The sequence below is a fragment of the Pectinophora gossypiella genome, chromosome 5 (assembly GCF_024362695.1).
Source record: "Pectinophora gossypiella chromosome 5, ilPecGoss1.1, whole genome shotgun sequence".
Taxonomy (NCBI): Eukaryota; Metazoa; Arthropoda; class Insecta; order Lepidoptera; family Gelechiidae; genus Pectinophora; species Pectinophora gossypiella.
In genome coordinates this window covers 9,445,888-9,469,469 of record NC_065408.1, presented here as the reverse complement: position 1 = coordinate 9,469,469, position 23,582 = coordinate 9,445,888, and the positions used below count along the sequence as shown (strand labels likewise).

General features: G+C 41.4%; 1 protein-coding gene across 1 annotated transcript in view; it reads right to left on the bottom strand.

The window, feature by feature from the left end:
* Positions 1-1,221: 1,221 nt before the first annotated feature.
* The window catches only part of LOC126366879 (collagen alpha-1(III) chain-like), a 39,499-nt gene continuing 17,138 nt past the window's right edge, over positions 1,222-23,582 (bottom strand). Inside the window, exons 2-19 of the mRNA XM_050010214.1 lie at positions 19,479-19,659; positions 15,708-15,924; positions 14,958-15,151; positions 14,455-14,631; positions 14,003-14,128; positions 13,551-13,724; positions 13,234-13,374; positions 12,631-12,807; positions 12,318-12,428; positions 11,877-12,005; positions 11,336-11,455; positions 10,958-11,104; positions 10,224-10,361; positions 9,831-9,974; positions 6,111-6,407; positions 4,898-5,848; positions 3,905-4,825; positions 1,222-2,079 (exon numbers count right to left, since the gene is read on the bottom strand). Of these exons, the coding sequence (XP_049866171.1) occupies positions 1,499-2,079; positions 3,905-4,825; positions 4,898-5,848; positions 6,111-6,407; positions 9,831-9,974; positions 10,224-10,361; positions 10,958-11,104; positions 11,336-11,455; positions 11,877-12,005; positions 12,318-12,428; positions 12,631-12,807; positions 13,234-13,374; positions 13,551-13,724; positions 14,003-14,128; positions 14,455-14,631; positions 14,958-15,151; positions 15,708-15,924; positions 19,479-19,659 (4,926 nt within the window). The 3' untranslated portion in view covers positions 1,222-1,498. The remainder of the gene's footprint in view (positions 2,080-3,904; positions 4,826-4,897; positions 5,849-6,110; positions 6,408-9,830; positions 9,975-10,223; positions 10,362-10,957; positions 11,105-11,335; positions 11,456-11,876; positions 12,006-12,317; positions 12,429-12,630; positions 12,808-13,233; positions 13,375-13,550; positions 13,725-14,002; positions 14,129-14,454; positions 14,632-14,957; positions 15,152-15,707; positions 15,925-19,478; positions 19,660-23,582) is intronic.

Genomic DNA, 23,582 nt, shown 5'->3' with positions numbered 1-23,582 from the left:
GTAAGTAAATTACATATATGTGACTGCCAATGTACTCGTATCTATGTATTCATTAGTATATAACGGCGTTGGTTTCCCGCTAGGTTTTTGTAATGATGGATTCTATATTGAAAATATCGATTGATTTTCTCTCTATTTATGTCATACACCCACGTAACGATATTTTAATGTGACGGGCCAGCTAAAATAAAAGTCATGTTATTTGTACAGGTTTGTTTGGCCCTAGATTGGGGAACCTTGCTTTCCTTTACAAGTGCTTTACATAGTGAGTACGTTTTTAAGCTTGAAGGAAAACTTTTATGGTATTCACACCTCCTCCACTGGATGGCTGTGTAGTGTACTTACCTATTTAAAGTGTACGCTTAAGCGTCTCTTAAGAGAATTGAAAAATATTTTTGTTACTCTTCTGAAAGAACGACCGCTACTATTATGTTAGTACAAGTACTACGAGCACGTCATTATTTCGGTACAGCAATTTCCCTTTTTCTGTAAACGGGTGGTTGCGAATAAGGGGCGACGGGGTTGCCCACTAAATTACTCGTTGTGTGTTACTTACTGATGTGGTTTTACTTAATCGTAAGCCTGTTCCAGATTTTATGTGTTGCTCTATGTGCTTACATGTACGACAGTTGTATGGTACGTTTTCTAAGTAAGAATGTAGGTAAGACGTGAGTAATGTTGTTATACTCGAACTTCTTCATTACTATGTGACTGGAAAAGTTATAAGTTTATTGTATGACACATGGTATAGCACTGGAATGGGCAGAAAACTTAGGAAGTAGATACCTACCATTTTGCTTTGAAAAACGTTTTAGCTAGTAGACGTAATTATTATAGGCGATGAGACAACGAGTAGTTAATTTATTTATCTTAAAACACATTGTAATTATTTATGGCCCCCCCAATAGGGTAAGTTTAAGTAGTTATGAATATATTATATCTCCAAGCACATTTGCGTACCTAATTATAATGCAAAGCACATTCAGACCTCTTGAGTGCTTGTTAGTAGAGTGTCCGCAGATGGGAAGGCAGCGCAGGGTCGCCGTTGGGTATTGTTTCGCTGATCATTATTTATAAGTCATAAAAGGCTTAATAGCTAAGTGGAAGTGTACGCCTTTTCCTCATTACATAATTAAGGATTTTGTGTTGTATTATTTCTTGGTAAATCAACAATGAAACAATTTCATGTATTATTAAAATATATGTATTTATTTACTTTTAAAATGGCAGCGCGTGTCTTTTTACAAAATATCTAATAATATCAATTTTGCGAAAAATTCTAAAACAATTACTAAGTACATTTTTCTTGTAAATATTACATACTAACTTACATTTGCGCATTTATAAACAACGTATGGAATCTTATAAATAATTACATGTTGAGAAATAAATATACTTAAATACAACAAGTTGTGCCGATTACGACAAAATTTTGAGACCGCCCAAGAGTTTCTATCGGACAGTCTCAAAATTATCATTTCACTACTCTTTCATCGATTTAAATATCACTTTTATTCTTTGACTTTTCTTGATCAGTAGTGTCGAGTATTCGCGGGTGAGCTGCTATGCGGCGCAAGCTCTTCTTCATAGGTTTAATTTGATTTTTGATCAATTGCTCTAGTTCTGGTAGAGATCGTATTTCTTTCAAGTCTTCGATGTCGGCGCTGCGGCCACCGTTGACCCTGCCGAGGTAGCGGTATATGTCTCTGTTGGCTTGGCACTGGGCGCAGTTGTACGGCACTGACACCGCGTTGGGGAAATTCTGCTGTGCCTGTTGCATATCGGTGTTATTTCCCGGGCAGTAGGGTAGGAATACCACGGGGACGAATCCGATAATGCCGTAGGGAGCGTATGCTGCGCCCTGGTTGGGAGGTTGCTGCGGCGGTTGTTGTGGTTGTTGAACTGCGTTGGTGTCGTTCGCGCCCGGGTTCAGGAGGTAGCACGGGCACGAAGCAGGGCTAGGGACGATGGGCAGCGGGTACGGGATGACATATATCGGGAACGGGGGCATTTGGCCGCCTGGAGGGTTCGGAGGAGGCTGCACGCCAGTACCAGTGGGCTGCCCTTCCGAATCACCGCCTGTAAATGAAATTAAGTATTTGTAATTAAATAAGATTGAATTCTTCTTCTTCTATCGTGTGGGTTGTGAGGTGAATTACCAACCTCAACCCAGGTGTCAGAGTTATTATTGAGCCGTCAAAGGCCCCTGACATGGCTCATGTAACGACTACTTGCTTATATCAGTAAGTAGTAACCGGGACCAACGGCTTAACGTGCCTTCCGAAGCACGAATCATCTTACTTTTGGACAGTCAGGTAATCAGCCTGTAATATCCTAACCAAACCAGGGATCACAAAGTGATTTTTGTGATACGTCCCCACCGGGATTCGAACCCGGGACCTCCGGATGGTGAGCCCAACGCTCAATCACTGGATCACGGAAGCCGTTAGAGCCGTTAAGTTTGAATTATAAGTTAAGTTAAATTGTACTGTAGTACACGCAGGATGCGTACTCGTATGGATATGTCACCGTAAAATTGAAAATAACGTTAGATTATAATCTATCGATTTGAATCTCGCGAGATTGTGAACTGTCGAATAATTAAGAATCGTATCATATTGCTTACAATTTAACGTATTATTTTTCGGTAGATTATAATTTATCGAAGTGAAACCGTCAAATTGTGATACGAAACGCACCTCGCGTGCTATACCATAGAGTTACAAAACTATTAGAGTGAGCATAATGTTAATTTGGGATTCTCTTAAAATGCATAAATGTTTTTGTCATAATTTTAATTATCATAATCCTTTTTGCATAACGTTTTTTAGCATAATAGTTTTACTTTCCCATAATAACATCTAGGAATACTGGTTTGTTAGGTATAACTTATTTTTGGGATTAATAAATAGATATCCATAATTCTTTTTTAGAATAATAGTGTTTTGTCATAATTTTTACAAGGCATAACAGTAGGTTAGGGTGCGGCGGGGGTGGCCCTTGGGCCACCCCTATGCCGCCAGCATGTTTATCTTACACACGAAAAGTATACTGAATGATACGTTTCAGATTTTTTAATTTTGATACATTTTTTCTTACCATGTGATGTCAGAATTATTGATTACTTACTAAATAATTAATAAATACGTACTTGATTTCACAATCTTGAAGAGCAATTATTTAATTTGACTGACACCTGTGTTTTATTCCTAACTCTATGGACACAGAACGGTCTACTGTAAGGCCGACCAATCAGGGACAGCCGTCGGACAGTTGACAATTTGACAATTGTAAGATTGTGATTTAACAGTTTTACTTCGATAGATTATAATCTGACGAATAATAATACGTTAAATTGTAAGCAGTATATTACGTTTCACAATTTTTCGACAGTTCACGACATATTCTATTCATGTGGCTTCGTATAGATTTCAATAATATCGAAATAAACATTACTGTAAGTACTAAAATAATAATATTAGTATGGATATTGTAATTTATATATTATACTTCTAAAATAATATTAATACTAAAAAAGCTTTTGTAAGTACTAAATGTTTATTGCGATATTATTGAAATCCATACGAAGCCACATGCAAAAGCCTAAATTGTGGGGCGGGTAGAATCACAAGCTCAGGAAAAAAGTCCTGAGATCATCCGTATGATGAACCGTATGGTTACAGCTCTTTAGTCGACATTTTACGACCACACTCAAAATGATGCAAACTACGAATAAAAAAATATTTATTCGTAGGATGCAAAGTATTTCACGTTCTATGACACATAATGAATGGTGTTCTGGGTTTTTTGTCGCATTTAATGTATTTATTGTACTTCAATCATCATAATCTTAAAATAATAGATTTAAAAGATTTCGTCATAAATTTAAACCGATACAACGTACCTGGATAACCGGTCTGTCCTGGTTGGCTGGGATATCCACCTTGTCCAGGTTGTCCAGGCTGTCCAGGTTGTCCTGGGTGGCCGCCTTGACCGGGTTTTCCGGGTTGTCCTGGGTAGCCTCCTTGTCCGGGTTGTCCTGGCTGACCAGGTTGTCCTGGTTGGCTTCCTTGTCCGGGTTGTCCAGGTTGACCTGGTTGACCAGGTAGTCCGCCTTGGCCGGGTTTTCCCGGCTGTCCTGGGTGACCTCCATGTCCGGGTTGTCCTGGTTGACCTGGGTAACCTCCCTGGCCGGGTTGTCCTGGCTTACCAGGTTGTCCTGGGTAGCCGCTTTGTCCTGGATGACCAGGCTGCCCTGGCTGGCCTCCTTGTCCGGGTTGTCCTGGATGGCCTCCTTGTCCGGGTTGTCCTGGTTGACCAGGTAGTCCGCCCTGCCCGGGTTGTCCTGGTTCTCCTGGATAGCCTCCCTGACCGGGCTGACCTGGCTGTTCAGGTTGTCCTGGGTAGCCTCCTTGTCCTGGCTGACCAGGTTGTCCTGGGTGGCCTCCTTGTCCGGGTTGTCCTGGTTGACCTGGTTGACCAGGTAGTCCACCTTGACCGGGTTGTCCCGGATGTCCTGGGTGACCTCCATGTCCAGGTTGTCCTGGGTAACCTCCCTGGCCAGGTTGTCCTGGGTAGCCGCCTTGTCCTGGCTGACCAGGCTGACCAGGCTGGCCTCCTTGTCCGGGATGTCCTGGCTGACCAGGTAGTCCACCCTGCCCAGGTTGTCCTGGTTGTCCTGGATAGCCTCCCTGACCGGGCTGACCTGGCTGTCCAGGTTGTCCTGGGTAGCCGCCTTGTCCTGGCTGACTAGGTTGTCCTGGGTGGCCTCCTTGTCCGGGTTGTCCTGGTTGTCCAGGTAGTCCACCTTGACCGGGCTGTCCAGGTTGTCCTGGGTAGCCGCCTTGTCCTGGTTGTCCTGGTTGACCAGGTAGTCCACCTTGACCGGGCTGTCCAGGTTGTCCTGGGTGGCCTCCTTGTCCGGGTGGTCCTGGTTGACCAGGTTGTCCACCTTGACCGGGTTGTCCTGGCTTACCGGGTTGTCCGGGATGCCCTCCTTGTCCAGGTTGCCCTGGTTGACCTGGTTGCCCTGGGTAGCCTCCCTGTCCTGGTTGTCCTGGCTGTCCAGGTTGTCCTGGGTAGCCGCTTTGTCCTGGCTGACCAGTTTGCCCTGGGTGGACTCCTTGTCCGGGTTGTCCTGGTTGACCTGGGTGGCCTCCCTGTCCGGGTTGTCCTGGTTGGGTACCTTGTCCGGGTTGTCCTGGGTAGCCTCCTTGACCGGGTTGTCCTGGTTTACCAGGTTGCCCGGGTTGTCCTGGATAGCCTCCTTGACCAGGCCGACCTGGCTGACCAGGTTGTCCTGGGTAGCCGCCTTGTCCTGGCTGACCAGGTTGCCCTGGGTGGCCTCCTTGTCCTGGTTGACCTGGGTGGCCTCCCTGTCCGGGTTGTCCTGGTTGACCTCCTTGTCCGGGTTGCCCTGGTTGTCCTGGGTAACCTCCCTGTCCGGGGTGTCCTGGTTGGCCTCCTTGTCCGGGTTGTCCTGGTTGACCTGGGTGGCCTGGCTGTCCGGGTTGTCCTGGTTGGCCTCCTTGTCCGGGTTGTCCTGGTTGACCTGGGTGGCCTCCTTGTCCAGGTTGTCCTGGTTGGCTTCCTTGTCCGGGTTGCCCTGGCTTACCAGGTTGCCCTGGGTGACCTCCTTGTCCAGGTTGTCCTGGGTGGCCTCCTTGTCCTGGCTGACCAGGTTGCCCTGGGTGGCCTCCTTGTCCTGGTTGTCCACCTTGCCCGGGTTGTCCCGGCTGTCCAGGCTGCCCTGGCTTGCCGGGTTGTCCGGGCTGTGCTGGGTAATCCGGCTGCCAAGGTTGTCCTGGGAGCCCTGGCTTTCCGGGTTGTCCTGGAGTTCCTGGTAAGCCTGTTGTTTAAAAGTGTTTGAATTACAAGACAAAATAGTCAACAGATAGTAATTATTAACGATAAATTTTGCTGTACGAACTTAAATGTATATAAAGACCTACGTCTCTAATTGAATTATTTTTTACCATAGTATTTGATTGATAGTGACTAGTCATCAATGTGTTAGGACTACGAAAGTGAAAGAGATGTTAAAAGCACATTATTTATAAGAAACATTTTATTTTTAGTCAAAACTAACGAGCACAGTTTGTTTTATTTACCTGGTTGGCCAGGTTGACCTGGTGTTCCTGGTTGCCCTGGGTGGCCTGGTTGGCCGGGATGCCCTGGTGTTCCTGGTTGACCAGGGTAGCCACCTTGGCCGGGTTGTCCTGGTGTTCCTGGAAGCCCTGGGTGGCCTCCCTGACCAGGTTGACCAGGTTGGCCGGATTGTCCTGGCTGTCCTGGGTAGCCTGGTTGACTAGGTTGCCCGGCTGTTCCTGGTTGTCCGGGTTGGCCGGGTTTTCCAGGTAGATCACCTTGTCCTGGCTGACTTGGTCGAGTAGGTTTGCCTGGTTGACCTGTAAAGTGAGAATAATGTGTAAATAATACAAGAATAATATAATTATGCTGTCCCACGTTGTTTACAATCATGCACGTGCGAAATTGGAAAATAATAATACCTATTACATTATAATTAATGCATCTACTAAACATGCTTATAATTAGTCTAACTACATTTATAATATTAATATATGTACAAAAAACTAAAAAAAATAAATGTAATATAAATGTTTAGAGATTTTTTTGTTTCTATAGCACTCGACTTACCCGTGCTAAGGAAAAATTACAAAGATTAAATCGAAACAAAATCTGACCGTGGCTAGGAGGAGGACCCGGTGGTGTAATGGTTAACAAGCTCGTTCAAGTCCCGTCCAAGTCAGAAAAAACATATTTCGATTTATTTTTTTCTTTGTGAATGATTAAATTCAATGTACTCGCAAGAGTAATGTCAAGTGAATTACTTATAACTAAGTTAAGAATACAGTACTTAAGCATACTTATAACTTTGCGGGTAATAAAAAAGCTTGTTATACACAAGTCTGATATAGTAATACAACTTAAATTACATAATATAAATAAGTACTTAATAATATAAATCAGTGTTCTTCAAAGCTACTCGTATTTTTTGAATTGCAACTACAAAATTAGTCTAAAATATTGTAACATGATAATCTTCTTCAACTTAATTACTTAGCAATAGTTAACATGAATCACGAAAACAATGTTCTTCTACTTTGAAGTTAATATCATCAATGAATTGGTTTGTTGATCAACAATCTGACTTCGTAATTAAAACACATAATACCGGGTTCTTACCGCGATTAATCAGGGATATGTATCTCCCGATATTTCAATACTGTTGCAAATGCCATGATAACCGCGTAAACCTGAATGTATAATCTGACTTCGTAATACATCAGAACACCTTTGAAAAACACTGACATAGATTACATAAAGATTACATGCGGGATGTGGTTGGTATTGGATAGGAAAATAGTTACGAAATACTTACGATATACTTATTAGTACCTTCCGACTAACGTTCCATAATTAAATTACTTATACTCAAAAAAGTTAATACAAATAAAATATGTACAGTTTAAAGCTACTATCTACGCTGATAATTATAATGATGCTCTAAGAATATTCGTGTATTTACCGGGTTGACTTGGATATCCCGGTTGTCCTGGATAGCCGGGTTGGCCTGGTGTTCCTGGTTGTCCTGGGTATCCTCCCTGCCCGGGTTGTCCTGGTTGTCCAGGCTGTCCTGGGTATCCCGGTTGGCCTGGTTGTCCTGGGTATCCCGGTTGGCTTGGTTGTCCTGGGTATCCTCCCTGGCCTGGTTGTCCTGGTTGTCCAGGCTTTCCTGGGTATCCCGGTTGGCCTGGTTGTCCTGGGTATCCTCCCTGCCCGGGTTGTCCTGGTTGTCCAGGCTGCCCTGGGTAGCCCGGTTGGCCAGGTTGTCCTGGTGTTCCAGGTGTTCCTGGTTGTCCTGGGTATCCTCCTTGGCCAGGCTGTCCTGGGTAGCCCGGTTGGCCAGGTTGTCCTGGTGTTCCAGATGTTCCTGGTTGTCCTGGGTATCCTCCCTGGCCGGGTTGTCCTGGCTGTCCTGGGTATCCCGGTTGGCTAGGTTGTCCTGGTGTTCCAGGTTGCCCTGGGTATCCTCCTTGGCCGGGATGTCCTGGCTGTCCAGGCTGTCCGGGATGTCCTCCCTGGCCTGGCTGTCCTGGGTATCCTCCCTGGCCGGGTTTCCCTGGTTGTCCTGGCTGTCCTGGGTATCCTCCCTGGCCGGGTTGTCCTGGCTGTCCTGGCTGTCCTGGCTGTCCTGGCTGTCCTGGGTATCCCGGTTGGCTGGGTTGTCCTGGTGTTCCAGGTTGCCCTGGGTATCCTCCTTGGCCGGGATGTCCTGGCTGTCCAGGCTGTCCGGGATGTCCTCCCTGGCCCGGTTGGCCTGGTTGTCCCGGGTATCCCGGTTGGCCAGGTTGACCTGGTTTTCCTGGTTGTCCTGGGTATCCTGGTTGACCAGGTTGTCCAGGAGTTCCTGGTTGTCCTGGTTGTCCAGGCTGTCCTGGGTAACCTGGTTGGCCTGGTTGTCCTGGTGTTCCTGGTTGTCCTGGGTATCCTCCCTGGCCGGGTTGTCCTGGTTGTCCTGGGTATCCTGGTTGACCAGGTTGTCCAGGAGTTCCTGGCTGTCCAGGCTGTCCTGGGTAACCTGGTTGGCCTGGTTGTCCTGGTGTTCCTGGTTGTCCTGGGTATCCTCCCTGGCCGGGTTGTCCTGGATGTCCTGGGTATCCTGGTTGACCAGGTTGTCCAGGAGTTCCTGGTTGTCCTGGGTATCCTACCTGACCAGGTTGTCCTGGTTGTCCAGGCTGTCCTGGGTACCCTGGTTGGCCTGGTTGTCCTGGTGTTCCTGGTTGTCCTGGGTATCCTCCCTGACCGGGTTGTCCTGGTGTTCCAGGCTGTCCTGGGTATCCCGGTTGGCCTGGTTGTCCTGGTGTTCCTGGTTGTCCTGGGAATCCTCCTTGCCCGGGTTGTCCTGGTCGTCCAGGCTGTCCTGGTTGACCAGGTTGTCCAGGAGTTCCTGGTTGCCCTGGTTGTCCAGGTTGTCCTGGATAACCTGGTTGGCCTGGTTGTCCTGCAGGATATCCTCCCTGATCAGGATGTCCTGGTGTTCCTGGTTGTCCTGGGTATCCTCCCTGACCGGGTTGTCCTGGTTGTCCAGGCTGTCCTGGGTATCCTGGTTGGCCTGGTTGTCCTGGTGTTCCTGGTTGTCCTGGGAATCCTCCCTGCCCGGGTTGTCCTGGGTATCCTCCCTGCCCGGGTTGTCCTGGTTGTCCAGGCTGCCCTGGGTAGCCCGGTTGGCCAGGTTGTCCTGGTGTTCCTGGTGTTCCTGGGTGGCCGGGCTGACCTGGGTATCCTGGTTGTCCTGGCTGTACTGGGTAGCTTGGTCCTCCTGGCTGGCTAGGGTATCCTATATAATTATAACATTTACTTATTGACATGAGACTTGTTGAGTGATACTGAGTCAGTATTACTGACATGAATATAATATTAATTGGAAGGTGTTCTGGCGCGCGTGTGTGCCGGTCGCGAGTCCAAGGCAAAATCTATCTTGTTACAGCTGATGTTTTCCAAAAAGTAAAAATTAAGAATGACGGTTTAAAACTCTACAATCTAACATATTTAATTAATTTTATTTTTTTCCTTGAAGACCGAATAGAAATTATTAGAAATTGTAAGTCCTACCTACGGTACGAAAGGGGAACAAATCAAAAGGAAAAGCAAAAATGGAGTTTAAAATTATGGATGTGGTGTGAAACTTACATTTTAAAGTGCCTTCTAAAAAGATTTCAATTATATTTCATTAAGTTTTCAGAAATTCACATTTCAGTTTAAGCTATGACTTATGTAACAGATGCTGCTAAAATTATCTTTCTTACCTGGAGTGCCTGGAGTTCCGGGTGTGCCAGGGGATCCGGGGGAGCCGGGGGAGCCGGGCGAACCCGGGCTACCGGGCGTTCCGGGTTTGCCAGGATAGTATCCTCCGGGTGGGCCACCGGGACCGCCTGGGCCTCCTGGACCGCCTATAATGTTTATGACATCTGTATAGTACGTATACGTCACATTTGGACCTCTGTCTCATGAATGTCTCATGAAAGTGGTCCTCGGGCAATAAGCGACCGAGCCACTTATGACGTATCCTATAGCGCTCATTATAAAATTAACAAATAAATTGTTTATGACGACTAACCATTGACCACAGATTAAATGAAAATTACTGTTACTATCATGGCTTTGATTTCGTAATTTGATCTGTAAGACCAATGTCTTACCTGGTCCGCCTGGAGTGCCGGGGCTGCCTGGTGAGCCGGGTGTGCCGGGGGAGCCGGGGGTCCCGGGCTGACCGGGGTAGTAGGTACCGGAGCCAGGCCCGTTAGGTCCACCGGGACCTCCGGGGCCGCCTGGACCTCCTGTGAATACAAATAATGTTATAGTATATTTTTGAAGGAAAAGAAAATTCGAGAATAATTATTGAAAAATAAGAAAGAGAATGAGAAAGGATTCCGTGCTTCGGAGGGCACGTTAAGCCGTTGGTCCCGGCTATTAGCCGTAAAAACACCTCCACCAACCCGCAGTGGAGCAGCGTGGTGGAGTATGCTCTATACCCTCTCCGGTTGATTGAGAGGAGGCCTGTGCCCAGCAGTGGGACGTACATAGGCTATTTATGTTATGTTAAGAAAGAGAAATGAAAAAGAATAATTAAATATTTATTCTTTGGACTTCGTATCAACAGTGGCTGCAAGTTGTCTTTGATTACTTGTGGCTCTGCCCACCCCATTAGGGATTACGGGCGTGAGTTTATGTATGTATGTATGTAAATATTTATTAATTATTACTGCGAACTTTGAGTTCGATTATACACAACAAAAACAAATAAACAAATCAATTGCAAACTGTAATTGGATTCAGTTTAAAACTGGTAATGATACACGGCAATGATCATCAGATAGTATGGTTTTTGTTGACCTTTATTTTATAACTATTTATAATATAAATGATAAAGTACCTGGTCCTCCTGGAGTGCCGGGGCTGCCTGGTGTACCGGGTGTGCCGGGTATGCCAGGTGTGCCGGGGGATCCTGGTTGACTTGGGTAGTACGTGCCAGAGCCAGGGCCGCTAGGACCACCGGGACCTCCAGGACCACCTGGACCTCCTGTCAATACAAATAATATCGTAATTAGTAAAAGAAAGAAACTATGTTTTAAATAATTATTTTTTATTATTGCGAACTTAGAGTTCGATTTTATTGTTCCTAAAACCAAAACAATTGAACAAACTGTAATTGGATTCAGTTTAAAATTTATAATAACAAGTGGCGATGACCACCAGATGTAAGATTTTTGTTGAGCTTTATTTTATGACTATGTTATAACTGATGAAGTACCTGGTCCTCCTGGACTGCCGGGGCTGCCTGGTGTACCGGGGGAGCCGGGTTGACCTGGGTAGTACGTGCCGGAGCCAGGGCCGCTAGGACCTCCGGGACCTCCGGGACCACCTGGACCTCCTATGTTTATTTCAATGGTTATAAATTTACATAATAATATTTTGTATAAATAAAAAACAATATTTTTTCTATCTTTCAAACACAAATTGTGCATTTTTTAGGATTATTACGACGTGTAGAAGTACGTGATATAGAAGTATAGATAAGCTGCTTAATTTGGGTGTTTAAGTTCGCCAACAAACTGATTTGCAGTTTGTCGAAACATATTTTTTGTAAAACTGCAGTGTATTTTTGATAAATAAATTGAAATTGAATTGTGTTTGATTAGTTGTAAGACTGAGTGTTAATTAGACGACTGGTAACAGATTTAACCTCAGATTAAAACTTAGCAATGATACGTGACGGTCGTCGCACTGAAGACGTAGTGTATTTCAGGTTTATATAATAGTTCAATTTTAACGAGATACAACTTGTTACGTACCTGGTCCTCCTGGACTGCCGGGGCTGCCTGGTGTACCGGGTGTGCCGGGGGATCCTGGTTGGCCTGGGTAGTACGTGCCGGAGCCAGGACCGCTAGGACCACCGGGTCCTCCGGGACCTCCTGGACCTCCTGTGAATACGAATGATGCCTATGAAATTGTGTAATTTTCAGTTTGGTTTTCTATTGAGATTAATTAATGCATTAACAACACCGTTATTTTGCTATGCATAACATTTGAATTAGATTATTTTTAAACATAAAAATAGTTTAATCACTTTCAATAACACAAATCACCTACAAAGTAAATAAAGTTTTAAATTGGATTTGAATTAAAACTCGTAATAATACGTGAAAGTATAAGATTGCAGGCGAACTTTCCATCTGCTTTCATTTCAGGTTCTTCTAAAATTTAGATTTAAAATAATGAAAGTGGTAGAGTACCTGGCCCTCCTGGGGTGCCAGGGCTGCCTGGTGTACCGGGGTATCCTGGTTGACCTGGGTAGTAAGTTCCGGAGCCAGGACCGCTGGGACCTCCGGGACCGCCTGGACCTCCTATGATTAATTCAATAGTTGAAAATATACACAATATTTAATTATTGTATTACTTACGAAACACAACGTTTTACGAGATGAACATGCACACGAGTAAGTATTTGATTATTCTGGAGCACTTGGACGGAAAGTATCTTATATTATCTAGGATATAATACGTATAAAAAAATCAATGTCTTTTTATACTTTTTAAAAAGCTAACCTGGTGTTCCTGGAGTACCAGGGCTACCTGGAGTGCCGGGTGTACCGGGTGTGCCGGGGCTACCGGGTCGGATAGGGTAGTATGTGCCTGAGCCGCCGGGACCGCCAGGTCCATTGGGACCACCTGGACCTCCTGGACCACCTGGACCTCCTGGACCACCTGGGCCACCTGGTCCACCTAAAATAGATATTAATCTTGTTATGTAATATTTAAATAGAATAACAGACAAATAATTCAATTAAAAGCTTTTGTAATAAGTACTTAATTAATCTACTACTGGTAGTCAATGACTCTAGCATGTCTTGTTTTAAAAAAAATAAACACTGAATCTGGTGTTGATATCTATAGAATAAATAATAAAATATGATAGAAATTGTTAAATAAATATATAATAGGACGCCATACACAAACACAAGACAATAACGTTATTTCAAATTTTCACAATTACAAAAAAAGTAAAACGGATGTTTTGGTGGTATTGGACGTCCTAAAATAAAAGGGCCTCACTCAGATCCAGCAGAAGTCGCGGTGACATGTCGATTGTTCAGTCGTTTGCTTTAATTTGTTTTATCTATTAGACTGATTAGGATGCTGAGTTTTTACCTGGGGTGCCTGGTGAACCGGGTGCGCCTGGTTGTCCGGGGTAGTAGCCGCCAGATCCACCGGGTCCACCTGGGCCTGAGGGACCACCGGGTCCACCTGGACCGGAAGGACCACCTGGTCCACCTGGGCCGGAGGGACCTCCTGAAAAAAATGTAGTTTGGCAATTAATAATAAATTACGAGATATAAAATTAGAAATTATTTTTATGCAACCGTCAACATTGTTGTAGTTTCAAAATTGTAGATTACATATTTTTTTTTAATTATTCTCCGAAACCTACTTATTGTATTAATATTTCACCGATTCACTAAACATACCTGTTCCACCAGGTTTTCCGGGATAATAACCACCAGATCCGGGTTTACCGGGTGTACCGGGAGTGCCGGGAGTACCGGGAGTGCCGGGAGTGCCAGGAGATCCGGGTGAGCCGGGGCTGCCGGGTGTGCCTGCTGATCCCGGAGTTCCGGGGTAGTAGCCTGAGCCGGAACCACCTGGTGTAACAAATAGCTTTTAATAAGTCGTAAGTTGTTAGTCAAATCAGTTACTTTTTACTACACGTCAAAACACGAAATTACTAGAGAATTTTTATGAAAAAGCAACCTGTGATGACATAGGAAAACGTGAAAAATTGTCGCACTTATTATTACATTTGAGGTAAACCTAATAAAGGGCTGGTGGGAAGCAGAGTGTGCCGTTCTGTACATAGTATTATTCCCTATGCTATTATTATTTTGCCAATAAAAATATTTTTTACATTTTGTATCTTTACCTGGGTAGTATCCAGATCCGGGGGGACCGCCTGGACCGCCTGGTCCACCTGGTCCACCGGGACCTCCAGGACTGCCGGGTGTGCCAGGAGTGCCCGGAGTACCTGGAGTGCCGGGGTACCCTGGATCTGAAGATATATATTAATTTCCGTTATGTCTGGTTATAAGTGACGAGGGCTGACATCTGTTTATTTACTTAGTTATTTAATAGTAAGAACATGTTTTAAAAAGGAATATTTTTTTCATTTTTGTCTTCCAGCGAAAAAGACAATGTATTATATATTTTTTTTAAGTTTCGGTACTGTTTACATTTCTTTTGTAAAACAAAAAACATTTCTACAATTCCCGTACACACTCACAAGTAGTTGATAGACAAAACATGTTTTATTGAACAACAGGTAAGTATTAAAAAATATTAGTTACACAGTTACACTTATTAATAAAATTCACCTACATGGACCGTTAGGACCACCAGGTCCATTGGGTCCACCTGGACCATTGGGTCCGCCGGGTCCATTGGGTCCACCAGGGCCGTTAGGTCCACCAGGTCCTCCGGGGCCACCAGGTCCATTAGGTCCACCCGGACCTCCTGGTCCACTTGGTCCACCAGATCCATCTGGTCCGGAACCACCTGAGAATTAAATAAATGAATAAAAATAATATTCTTATTTGAATAAGTTCCAACGGACGTTTTACGTGTATGATAAAGATAGTATTATACCTTATTCTATGGTTGAAGATAAGACATTATAGTGAGTATGTACCTAATAAAAAAAACGGATAAAAAATATATGAGGAAGTTGGTAAGTACACTGTTATCTGTACTGATTATATGCGGTATAAAGTTTAGTAAAATAACTGTCATAACCAAATCTACAACTAAGTACTATTTGAAGAATTTCGGTACTATCGGTACCCTCATTCATTGAAGATAATAAGAAGGAGTGGAAAACTTACCAGGTGGCAGTACACCAGGTTTAGGATTACTAGGATGCCCAGCGCTGTCTGGCGGAGGGCGCGGGGGTCTGGATGGCGGCTTCGGTAGTGGCTTCGCGGGCACTCCACCGGGAGTGCGCCCACAGCCCTTAGGGAAGTATAACTTGTTCCATGGTATCAGCTGGCCTGGAACCGATTCAGTTGGGTGGTTGGCGCTGCTGAAAAAGTAATAAAAAATATATAGTTTTTAAGGCAGCTCAAAATATGTGATTATTTTAAGAAATTGATTGGCACTGCTCTGGGAGAGGTTTTATAAAATTACGTCAGAAATGTTCAACTTCTTTGTAGAGTTTATTTTTCGATTGTTCTTATCAATGATGGTCATGTTTCGTTTATAAATGAACTTAACTTCAAAAAGGAATACAATACAATGTAAAAACGCTTCAATTACAAATGTGATAAGAAGCACAATCGGCGGTTTTATTGCTAAATAACAATTTCTTCCCGGCAAGAAAATGTGAAAGAACTTGCTAAATAATCATAATGGTACGTGAGGATTATCTTTCCTGTAAATTATTAACACGATGCACTTCTCAGGACTCCCAGAATACAATCGTCGCATCGCCGAATACTTATGGTGAGTAAGATACTTTATTCAAGGCGTTCACTACCACAAGATACGCCGAAAGATGTATTCTAGACTGAATACCTAATTACGCGACTGCGTTTAGCATAACTACTAGCAGATAAGATAGGTTGACCATTACTTACTTCTCGTCATACTGATATTTATCATCAGGCCAGACTTCAACGGGTTTTTCAGGCTCAACGACTCGGTAGCCGTGGCTGTCGGCGACGTAGTGTGTGGCCCGCAATAGGCCGTCAGGGTCCACGTAACCATAGCAACCGTACGTTACGCCATCGGGGCCACGCGTCTCGTGATGGAACTGACCGTTGGGGCCCACGTCGTAACCAAATCCGTACGCATCTGTTATGAGGAAAAAAAACATTTTTATAAACAATAATTTACTTTTCTAATAGGACATTTGTTACTTATTTATTTATTAGTAGGGATAGTAATAGCTTCACATGTTAAGGTTACAATAGAAAATTTGTATTTGTAATCTACTATTCGGTTTCCTTCGTACATTTCGTGGTATTTGGTGCGTACTGGTTAAAAAAATCTATAAGTACTGTACTACTGTCTGTTGAGTGTACTAGTGTATTGTACTACTATATCGCATACAAAACTACCTTGGCTATATTCGGATTAATTGAATACCGTTTGTAACTATTTATGTCCTGATTGAAACATTCCTATTGTGGACAGTCCGAACACGAGACGAGTATTTACACGCTATTGTCTCATTTATTGGATATTGTTTCAGTTGGGTTATGAAATTTGGTTATTCCCAACATCATTGTTCAGGATACTAGTAAATTATTATCAATTACTGGAACTTCTCGCAACCGAAACGAGAGTCATACCCATAGACTTCTCATCAATTACTTATCATGTAAAAATCCAAATTAATAATTCTTCTTCTATCGTGTATTTGTCCGGCTAAGTAGTTAATGCCATCTGCGGTAAATCTACATTAAGTCACGACAAAAAAAATCTTCTATCGTGTGGGTTATGAGGTGGATTACCAACCTGGGCAGGGTTACTATTGAGCCGCCAAAGGCCTTTGACATGACTCATGTAACGAACGATAATAATACTTATATAATTAAAGCTCATAATAACAAGTTCTTACCGCGTTTAAATGGGGATATGAGACTCCCGATATTTCGACACTGTTGCAAGTGCCATGATCACGGGATGACTGATGAGATTGGAGTGGAGTAGGTAGATCCATAATTTTCTACGGGCAGACATATCTGTCTACCCTCTTTCTTTGACGCTTGTTTATGTTTTTGATATCGGAATGCGGAACGCGGTAAGAACCCGTTATTATGTGCTTTAATTATGATAATAACCGCGTAAACTTAAAACAATGTATACTTATACAATATTAAGATAATTTGCAGTCATTTTTGTAGTTGCCTCACCATTATAGACGGCGATGCGGCTCATCACCTACCACGTTGGTTTAACAGAAAGCTCGGTGAGGTTAGGGTACTTAGTTCATCTTGCTTCACCCCTAATGGGACATAGTCGTGAGCTTATGTTATGTTAGTTTTGATACCAAGTCCTAAGATTTCATTGTAGGTGGGGACATGTGATCCGTCGTCCATGTCAAACATGGTAGAATTAACACAATCCCTCTGCCGAATTTTACGAAATCCCAGACATACAGACACAAATTTCATAAATTACCGAACGAATTTTTTAAATGAGATCACTTGACAATTTGATTTTTTTGCTGTATTAGGGAACAAATCCTCAAAGTACATAATAAGATCGGCTCTCCGTTCGTAACGAAGGGATTTGACTTTATTGATAGGAAAAGAAAAAAGGGAAAATAAAGTAACATTTCTAGTTTTTCGTGTCTTAAACCTACTAAGTAAATAAAGACCTTGTTTACTACAAAGGTAATATAATGTGATTAAAATTATGATTAATTTGCGATTTCTGTGACTTTACATTTTACTACGAAAAATATTTTGTGACAAGGTTCTACTTTTTGGGTACCTTTATAAATAATCTGTAAATCGTTACATTGAATATATAATAAGTAGAACCAAAATGTTAACCCAATATACTCAGTTACTCAGTCCGGAGGCCCGTGTTGCTCTATGTACTCAGTATATTAGGCATTATAAAAAGTAAATTCCGAATCTATATTGCGCAAAAATACTCTAAAATGGAATTGGACGAGACATTTTTTGTCAGATGCACCCAGAAATAGGGGCTCGGACTTCATTCATTGTGTAATGATTCGCGTCCTCACAGACTCTTGAAAGAGGTGACGACCTTGACATCTGAAGGACTGGCTGAAGTATTGTACGTACAATACCCTAGCCTGACGTAAGTCTTCAAAACCTGGGGTTAACTTACATCTATAAATACAACGGAAACCTTTAACTTTTACCTGTTCTCATTCCGTACCTTTTTTCTATAGGGATATTAATTGAGTCCTTTTGTGGTACTTAATGAATTTTTTCGCCGTGATATATTGCATTTTGCCCCGGATGGCATTCACTACATAGATACTTGGCCGGAAAATTAATATCTAGCCTGGGTGGATGACAATGGAATGAGTATAACAGTTTTAGGTTGGCGGATAGCGACTAGTGGGCGGATAGTTAATGAGGAACTAAGCGCTGAATGAGGAAAAGTCGACCACCCCGGCGGCGGCGCGTCCGTATTATTATAATTGTTTACTTGGCTAAGAGGAAGACCGGAGTTCCTCAACTAGGTACCGATTTAAAACATGTACCATCCTTTGGGAATACGTTATTTCAAATCGTTTATGTTTATTATACATATCATGCCCTAGTATTATTGTTTATCCTATGGCACAGGGAAGCTAGCTAACGTTGTTTGCAGGGATTTGTCGAACACTGTAGTAATATCCACAGATTACCTACATAGGATAATCCTTTGGGAATGTTGCCCACATTGCGGGCGTAATGTAAGAGTGGGTTCTAAATTCGTTCTTTTGATAAATAACTTTTGCGCCGGTCTGTATCGATTGCTCTGCAGCCGATATTTTCACTACGAAGGTCAGCTAACAGATTTCTGATTAAGTACATCATTGTAAGAGTCAGTATTAACACTTTTCTAAGATAGATCTAAAGTACCTAAGTTTTATTAAGTAAAGTAAAATGTTCTTGTGATCTAACTTTATTTGTTGGAACTAAGTACTAAAGTTATTTTGCAAATAGTACCTACTTTAAGATAAAAGTTCTTAATGGAATCTATTTTCGTTTAGTGAAACATTTACTGCCTCTTTCTGCACATTTTGGCAATGTAAACTTATCTTACCCAAGCAAGTGTACATTATATCAAACTGAGTGCTATATCCAAGTAATTTATGACCATGGGAATGAGATGTTAGGAATTTATTTTTGCAAACAATATTAGCCAGTCGTATTACTGAAATTGTATTACAACATTCAATAGAAATGTTTTTGGGCCCTCGTCTTCGGGTATATAGGTTGAAAAGCTGCAGTACTTTTAGGCGAATGACATGTTGGATAAAATAAAAATATTTACATAATAAAAAAAAACAACTAGGTATTTAAATGAGTCCCCCAACTATTAATTAGTTGGCATGTATTTACCTAGAAAAACCCTTCTACGTTTGACAAACATTTGTAAATTAACATATTTTGGACTAGGTCGCCTTAATTAGTTTACGACACCTACTGACAAATTTAGTCGTAGTAATTTGTTTACATAATTATAAACATTAACTCCCCTAGTCTCCAAAGTTTAGGCAGAACTAAAAGAAAGTCAGTAAGTACTAGCCAAGTCGCAAATGTTCCTATTTCGATACTCGCTAACGTATAACCTGGCGCGAATCGAGATGCCGTCTTAGACGCAAGAAAATAGAAGTAAGAAAGTTCTCTGGCGAGACTGAAAGATTTACTTACTGGTATCATAATTGGTTTCATAATACTGTGTTTTCTCGTCGTCTTCAATGTCTACGACCACTTCGTTGTCGGTCCCCTGGCCGTACAGTCCATACTGGCGCGCTTGCCTCGCTGATGGCTTCGTATCGCTCGTTTCGTTGTTTGGTGGTTTCTCGCTGGCTTGTGTCAGCGCCAGTGCCACCTGCCAACAAAAAAGACAATTAATTAGTAAAGCATTAACATAAGCTCACGACTATATCCCAATGGGAAAATCAGAATTATGTCCATCGCAAGATGTACTATGTACCCACACCTCACCGAGTTTTCTGTTAGACCAACGTGGTAGGTGGTGAGTCAACTGTGTTAACTAGTGAGATAAATTAATATCTAATTGGTGCAAGTCCGGTGTTGGGGTTTGAACTGGCGGGTAAATTAGTTTTGTTTAATAAAATTGGAATTTAGAGAAGGACACATCGACTAATTTTCATATTAGCGCCTACTATATCTTCTACGCTGCATGTGCCATAAGTTTTTTTCAGAGCAAATACTTATTACGACGTTATTTTACTTTTAACACAGGATACTGGATACTGGCGTCTTTTAAGTTCAGGTGCAGGAAAGGCTTACCTACCCAAACATTTTCATACAAAATGTATGAAATTGACATAAGCTAACGAAATATCGCGCGAATCCCGTACATTTTCATTCATAACTCTACCCTAACGTAACACAATATATATACGTCCCAGTGCTGCGCACAGGCCTCCCCGCGATCAACCGACCTCCACCAGTGGAGCAGCGGGTGAAGTATGCTCCAAACTCCCTTCGGTTGAACTTTACACTAGCGAATATAATCAAAATAGGTTATTAGGAAACCAGCCAAGGTCTTGAAATACGGAAATTGTTGCTAATGGACGAGAATGATCAATTTGAGACTACATTAAAGTACATTATGACTATATTAAAGTAAATTCTTAGATAAAGTTGTTTGCCTTAATACAAGTGGCCGTTTGACACTTTGCATCACTAACGCTAACTAAGGTTACAACAGAAGATCCTTTACACAATACGTTTCTTAATAATATTGTCTCGGCGCGCCCTGGCTGATGTCACTCAGACTTTCAAAAGGTCTGCAAATAACTATCATATTCGGTGACCATCTGAATATTTGTATACGAATTTTGTTTCCTAATAGTTACAATGTTAAAATATATAACATAGTTAAATTAAAAACCTACACTAAAATACGTCAAAACACACAAATATATAAAAACACATATCAGGCGTCAAAAAGCCCTCCGGAAAGCGAAACCCCGCCCGAACGTACTCTATGGTTGCAACTTTGCCTCTCTGGACCGCAAGTGAAATTATACGCTGCGCAAGGAAAAAGCCAGCTCGATGATCTCCGCCAAATTGCGAAGAATTAGAATTGAATTTTGTTTGTTGCTTTGGTGGTATAGTGTCTCTGTAGTCTAGTGGTTAGTGCACTCGGCCCACGATGTCCTAGGTTCGATTCCCCGTGGGGACACTTTTAATAGACTGCACATTCCCTGTGGGGACACTGTCAATTTCCTTTTAATAGACTGCACCTCGTTTGATAAAACCACTGCCGGTAAAATTATCTGATTGTCCGGAATGTAAGGTGATTACGTGGTTTGGGAGGCACGTCAAGCTGTTACTTAATAAAGTAGCAGCCAGTGTCTTTACTATTAAGAAGAAGAAAAAGAATAAGAAAAGAGTTTTTACAACAGGAACATTCCCATTTTGGGAACATTTTCGGGAACAACACATCACTGTACACGAGCCGTGCTAGAGAGGCCTATGGGGGCTCATTAATAACACTTACATTAGGATAGTAAGGTTGTTCACTGACCTCTGAACTCACACGAATAGAACTCCCTATACATTATCAGTTTATTAAATTGTGAGATATATCTCGAATGGATTTTGGGTTAAGTAACATTATATTTATGATAAACTTTTATAATAAACAATTTCTATTCTATTCTATATTCTATAAATTAATAAGGTTGAAATTAGGTTGTTGTTCTTTAAATTTTAGGATTTAAATAAATAAATAAATAAAATAAAAAGAGTTTATTTCGGACATGTTCCATAGTGGTTAGTAACAAGCAATAAACAACTTAATCTAGTGTTAATAATAGAACGATAAAAATAAAAAACACTAAAATTTTTATGAATTTTCCGACAGGAAAATCCACTTGATATCAACTCTCTCATGCTCTGAATCATCCCCCTCATTATTTGTTACTATGTCACTAACACTCTATCAACTTGTATCTAAGTGGAATTTTCCATCGCAAAAGCATATAAATAAAAATAATTAAAAAAACAAAAGAATACATAAATTTTGCGACGAAAAATTCCACTTGATATTAACTCAGAATCATGGTCTGAATCATTTCCCTCAGTATTCGTTACGATGTCACTAACGTCCTGTATAAGGCGATTATTCTATGACAGGATATTGGTGTTATTAACTACACACCATATAATTTTACCCCATTAGGGATTACGGGCGTGAGTTTATGTATGTATGTATGTATGTCGTGACTTTGCCCTATCCCCTATCATTGTCACGAATTAATATTATAATAGTCGCAAAATATTTTGTTAATGTGCGATGTTCGGGGAAGTTTTCATATAGTTTATAAAAAAAATCAAATAACGAACAACGAACGGTGGAGTTTTCAAATTAAACCAAATCAAATACACTTTATTGCACACAAACTAAACATATTTTTTTTCATCATTTTGATTTTTATCATTATCATAATTATTAAAGAAAGCGTTTCTGGATTGCGTAGGTGCGAGAAACATCCATTGTTCTATTTATGCAATAGACTTGACAACCTAGTCAAATGAAAACGTCAAAACGAAGTTTTCTTTGGCATCTGTATGGAAATACGGTCAAATGTCGTACTCATTGGTATTTACTTTATAAATAAAATTCGAAAATAGGTCGAAGAGTAAAATTAGATTGATTTTTGGTCATCTTAAAGTAGTTTCTATTTCTAGATTAGCATTTTATAATTTATTTATTTATATATTTTTTATTTATCTTTGACCCAGTCAAATACAATATTGTAACAAACCAAATATAATTGTGCTTGTCAGTTTATTTTCCTTATATCTTATGCTACTTCTTTTGACAAATAAAACTAGTAGGTAACTACTTAACTAGAATGTAGTTTTTTTAATATTTGTAGTTACAGTAAATAAATCTAAACACCAAAAGAAAGTTTTTGCAAATTAGCCTAGCACAGAATGTTATACGTTTAAACCTTGAACTAAGAAAATTATTACCTACCAAAAAGTGTACGAAAATAGGCGTGAGAGATTGTATTTAATTGCCAATTGTATATTCTAGAGGAACCGCGGGATTTTTACAGGACAGAGCTGCGCCGCGCATATCAATGACTGTTTGGTTCCCGTCTTTGTACATTATTATAATATATCATACCTAACTTACTTCTTATATTCTGTTTTATTCGACCGAAAGCTACCCAAATTTTACGTATTAACTTCCAAATTGCATCGGATGTTTTGCAGTAATTAATGAGTTTTATTAAGTCTTGTTGGTAGAAAAACAAGTATAACAGAATAAAATATAAATAGTTTATTATAAAAGGACGCTCGACATAAAAACAAAACAACAAGATCATTTAAAAAATTTCACAAAATAATAAAAGAGTATAACGGCTCGTCGAAATGATCAAGTAGAGTATAGAAGAGTAACTTCCTTTTACAATTTGACCGCACTAAAATAAAATAATGTAAGTAAATTGTTCAATAGACTTTCCAATAATATAATGTACTTACCTGTTTATTTCCTAGGTAAGTCTTATTGTACCTTTACGATTACGATATTTTAGGTCTCATTTTTAGTGTCTATGAAGTAGATACTTGAACTAGAAGACTTGCCTAACAAAGCAAGTAGGTACATAACAAAACATAACAAATAATTTATTGCACAAACAGGAAAAAACAAAATACAAAACAAAAGAGAAATAGAATGAGTACAATAGGCGATAGGTAGGTACTTGTTTTGTTAGGCAATATTTTAATTATTGCTTTGTTATTCTGTCGCTAGAACTTAAAAGT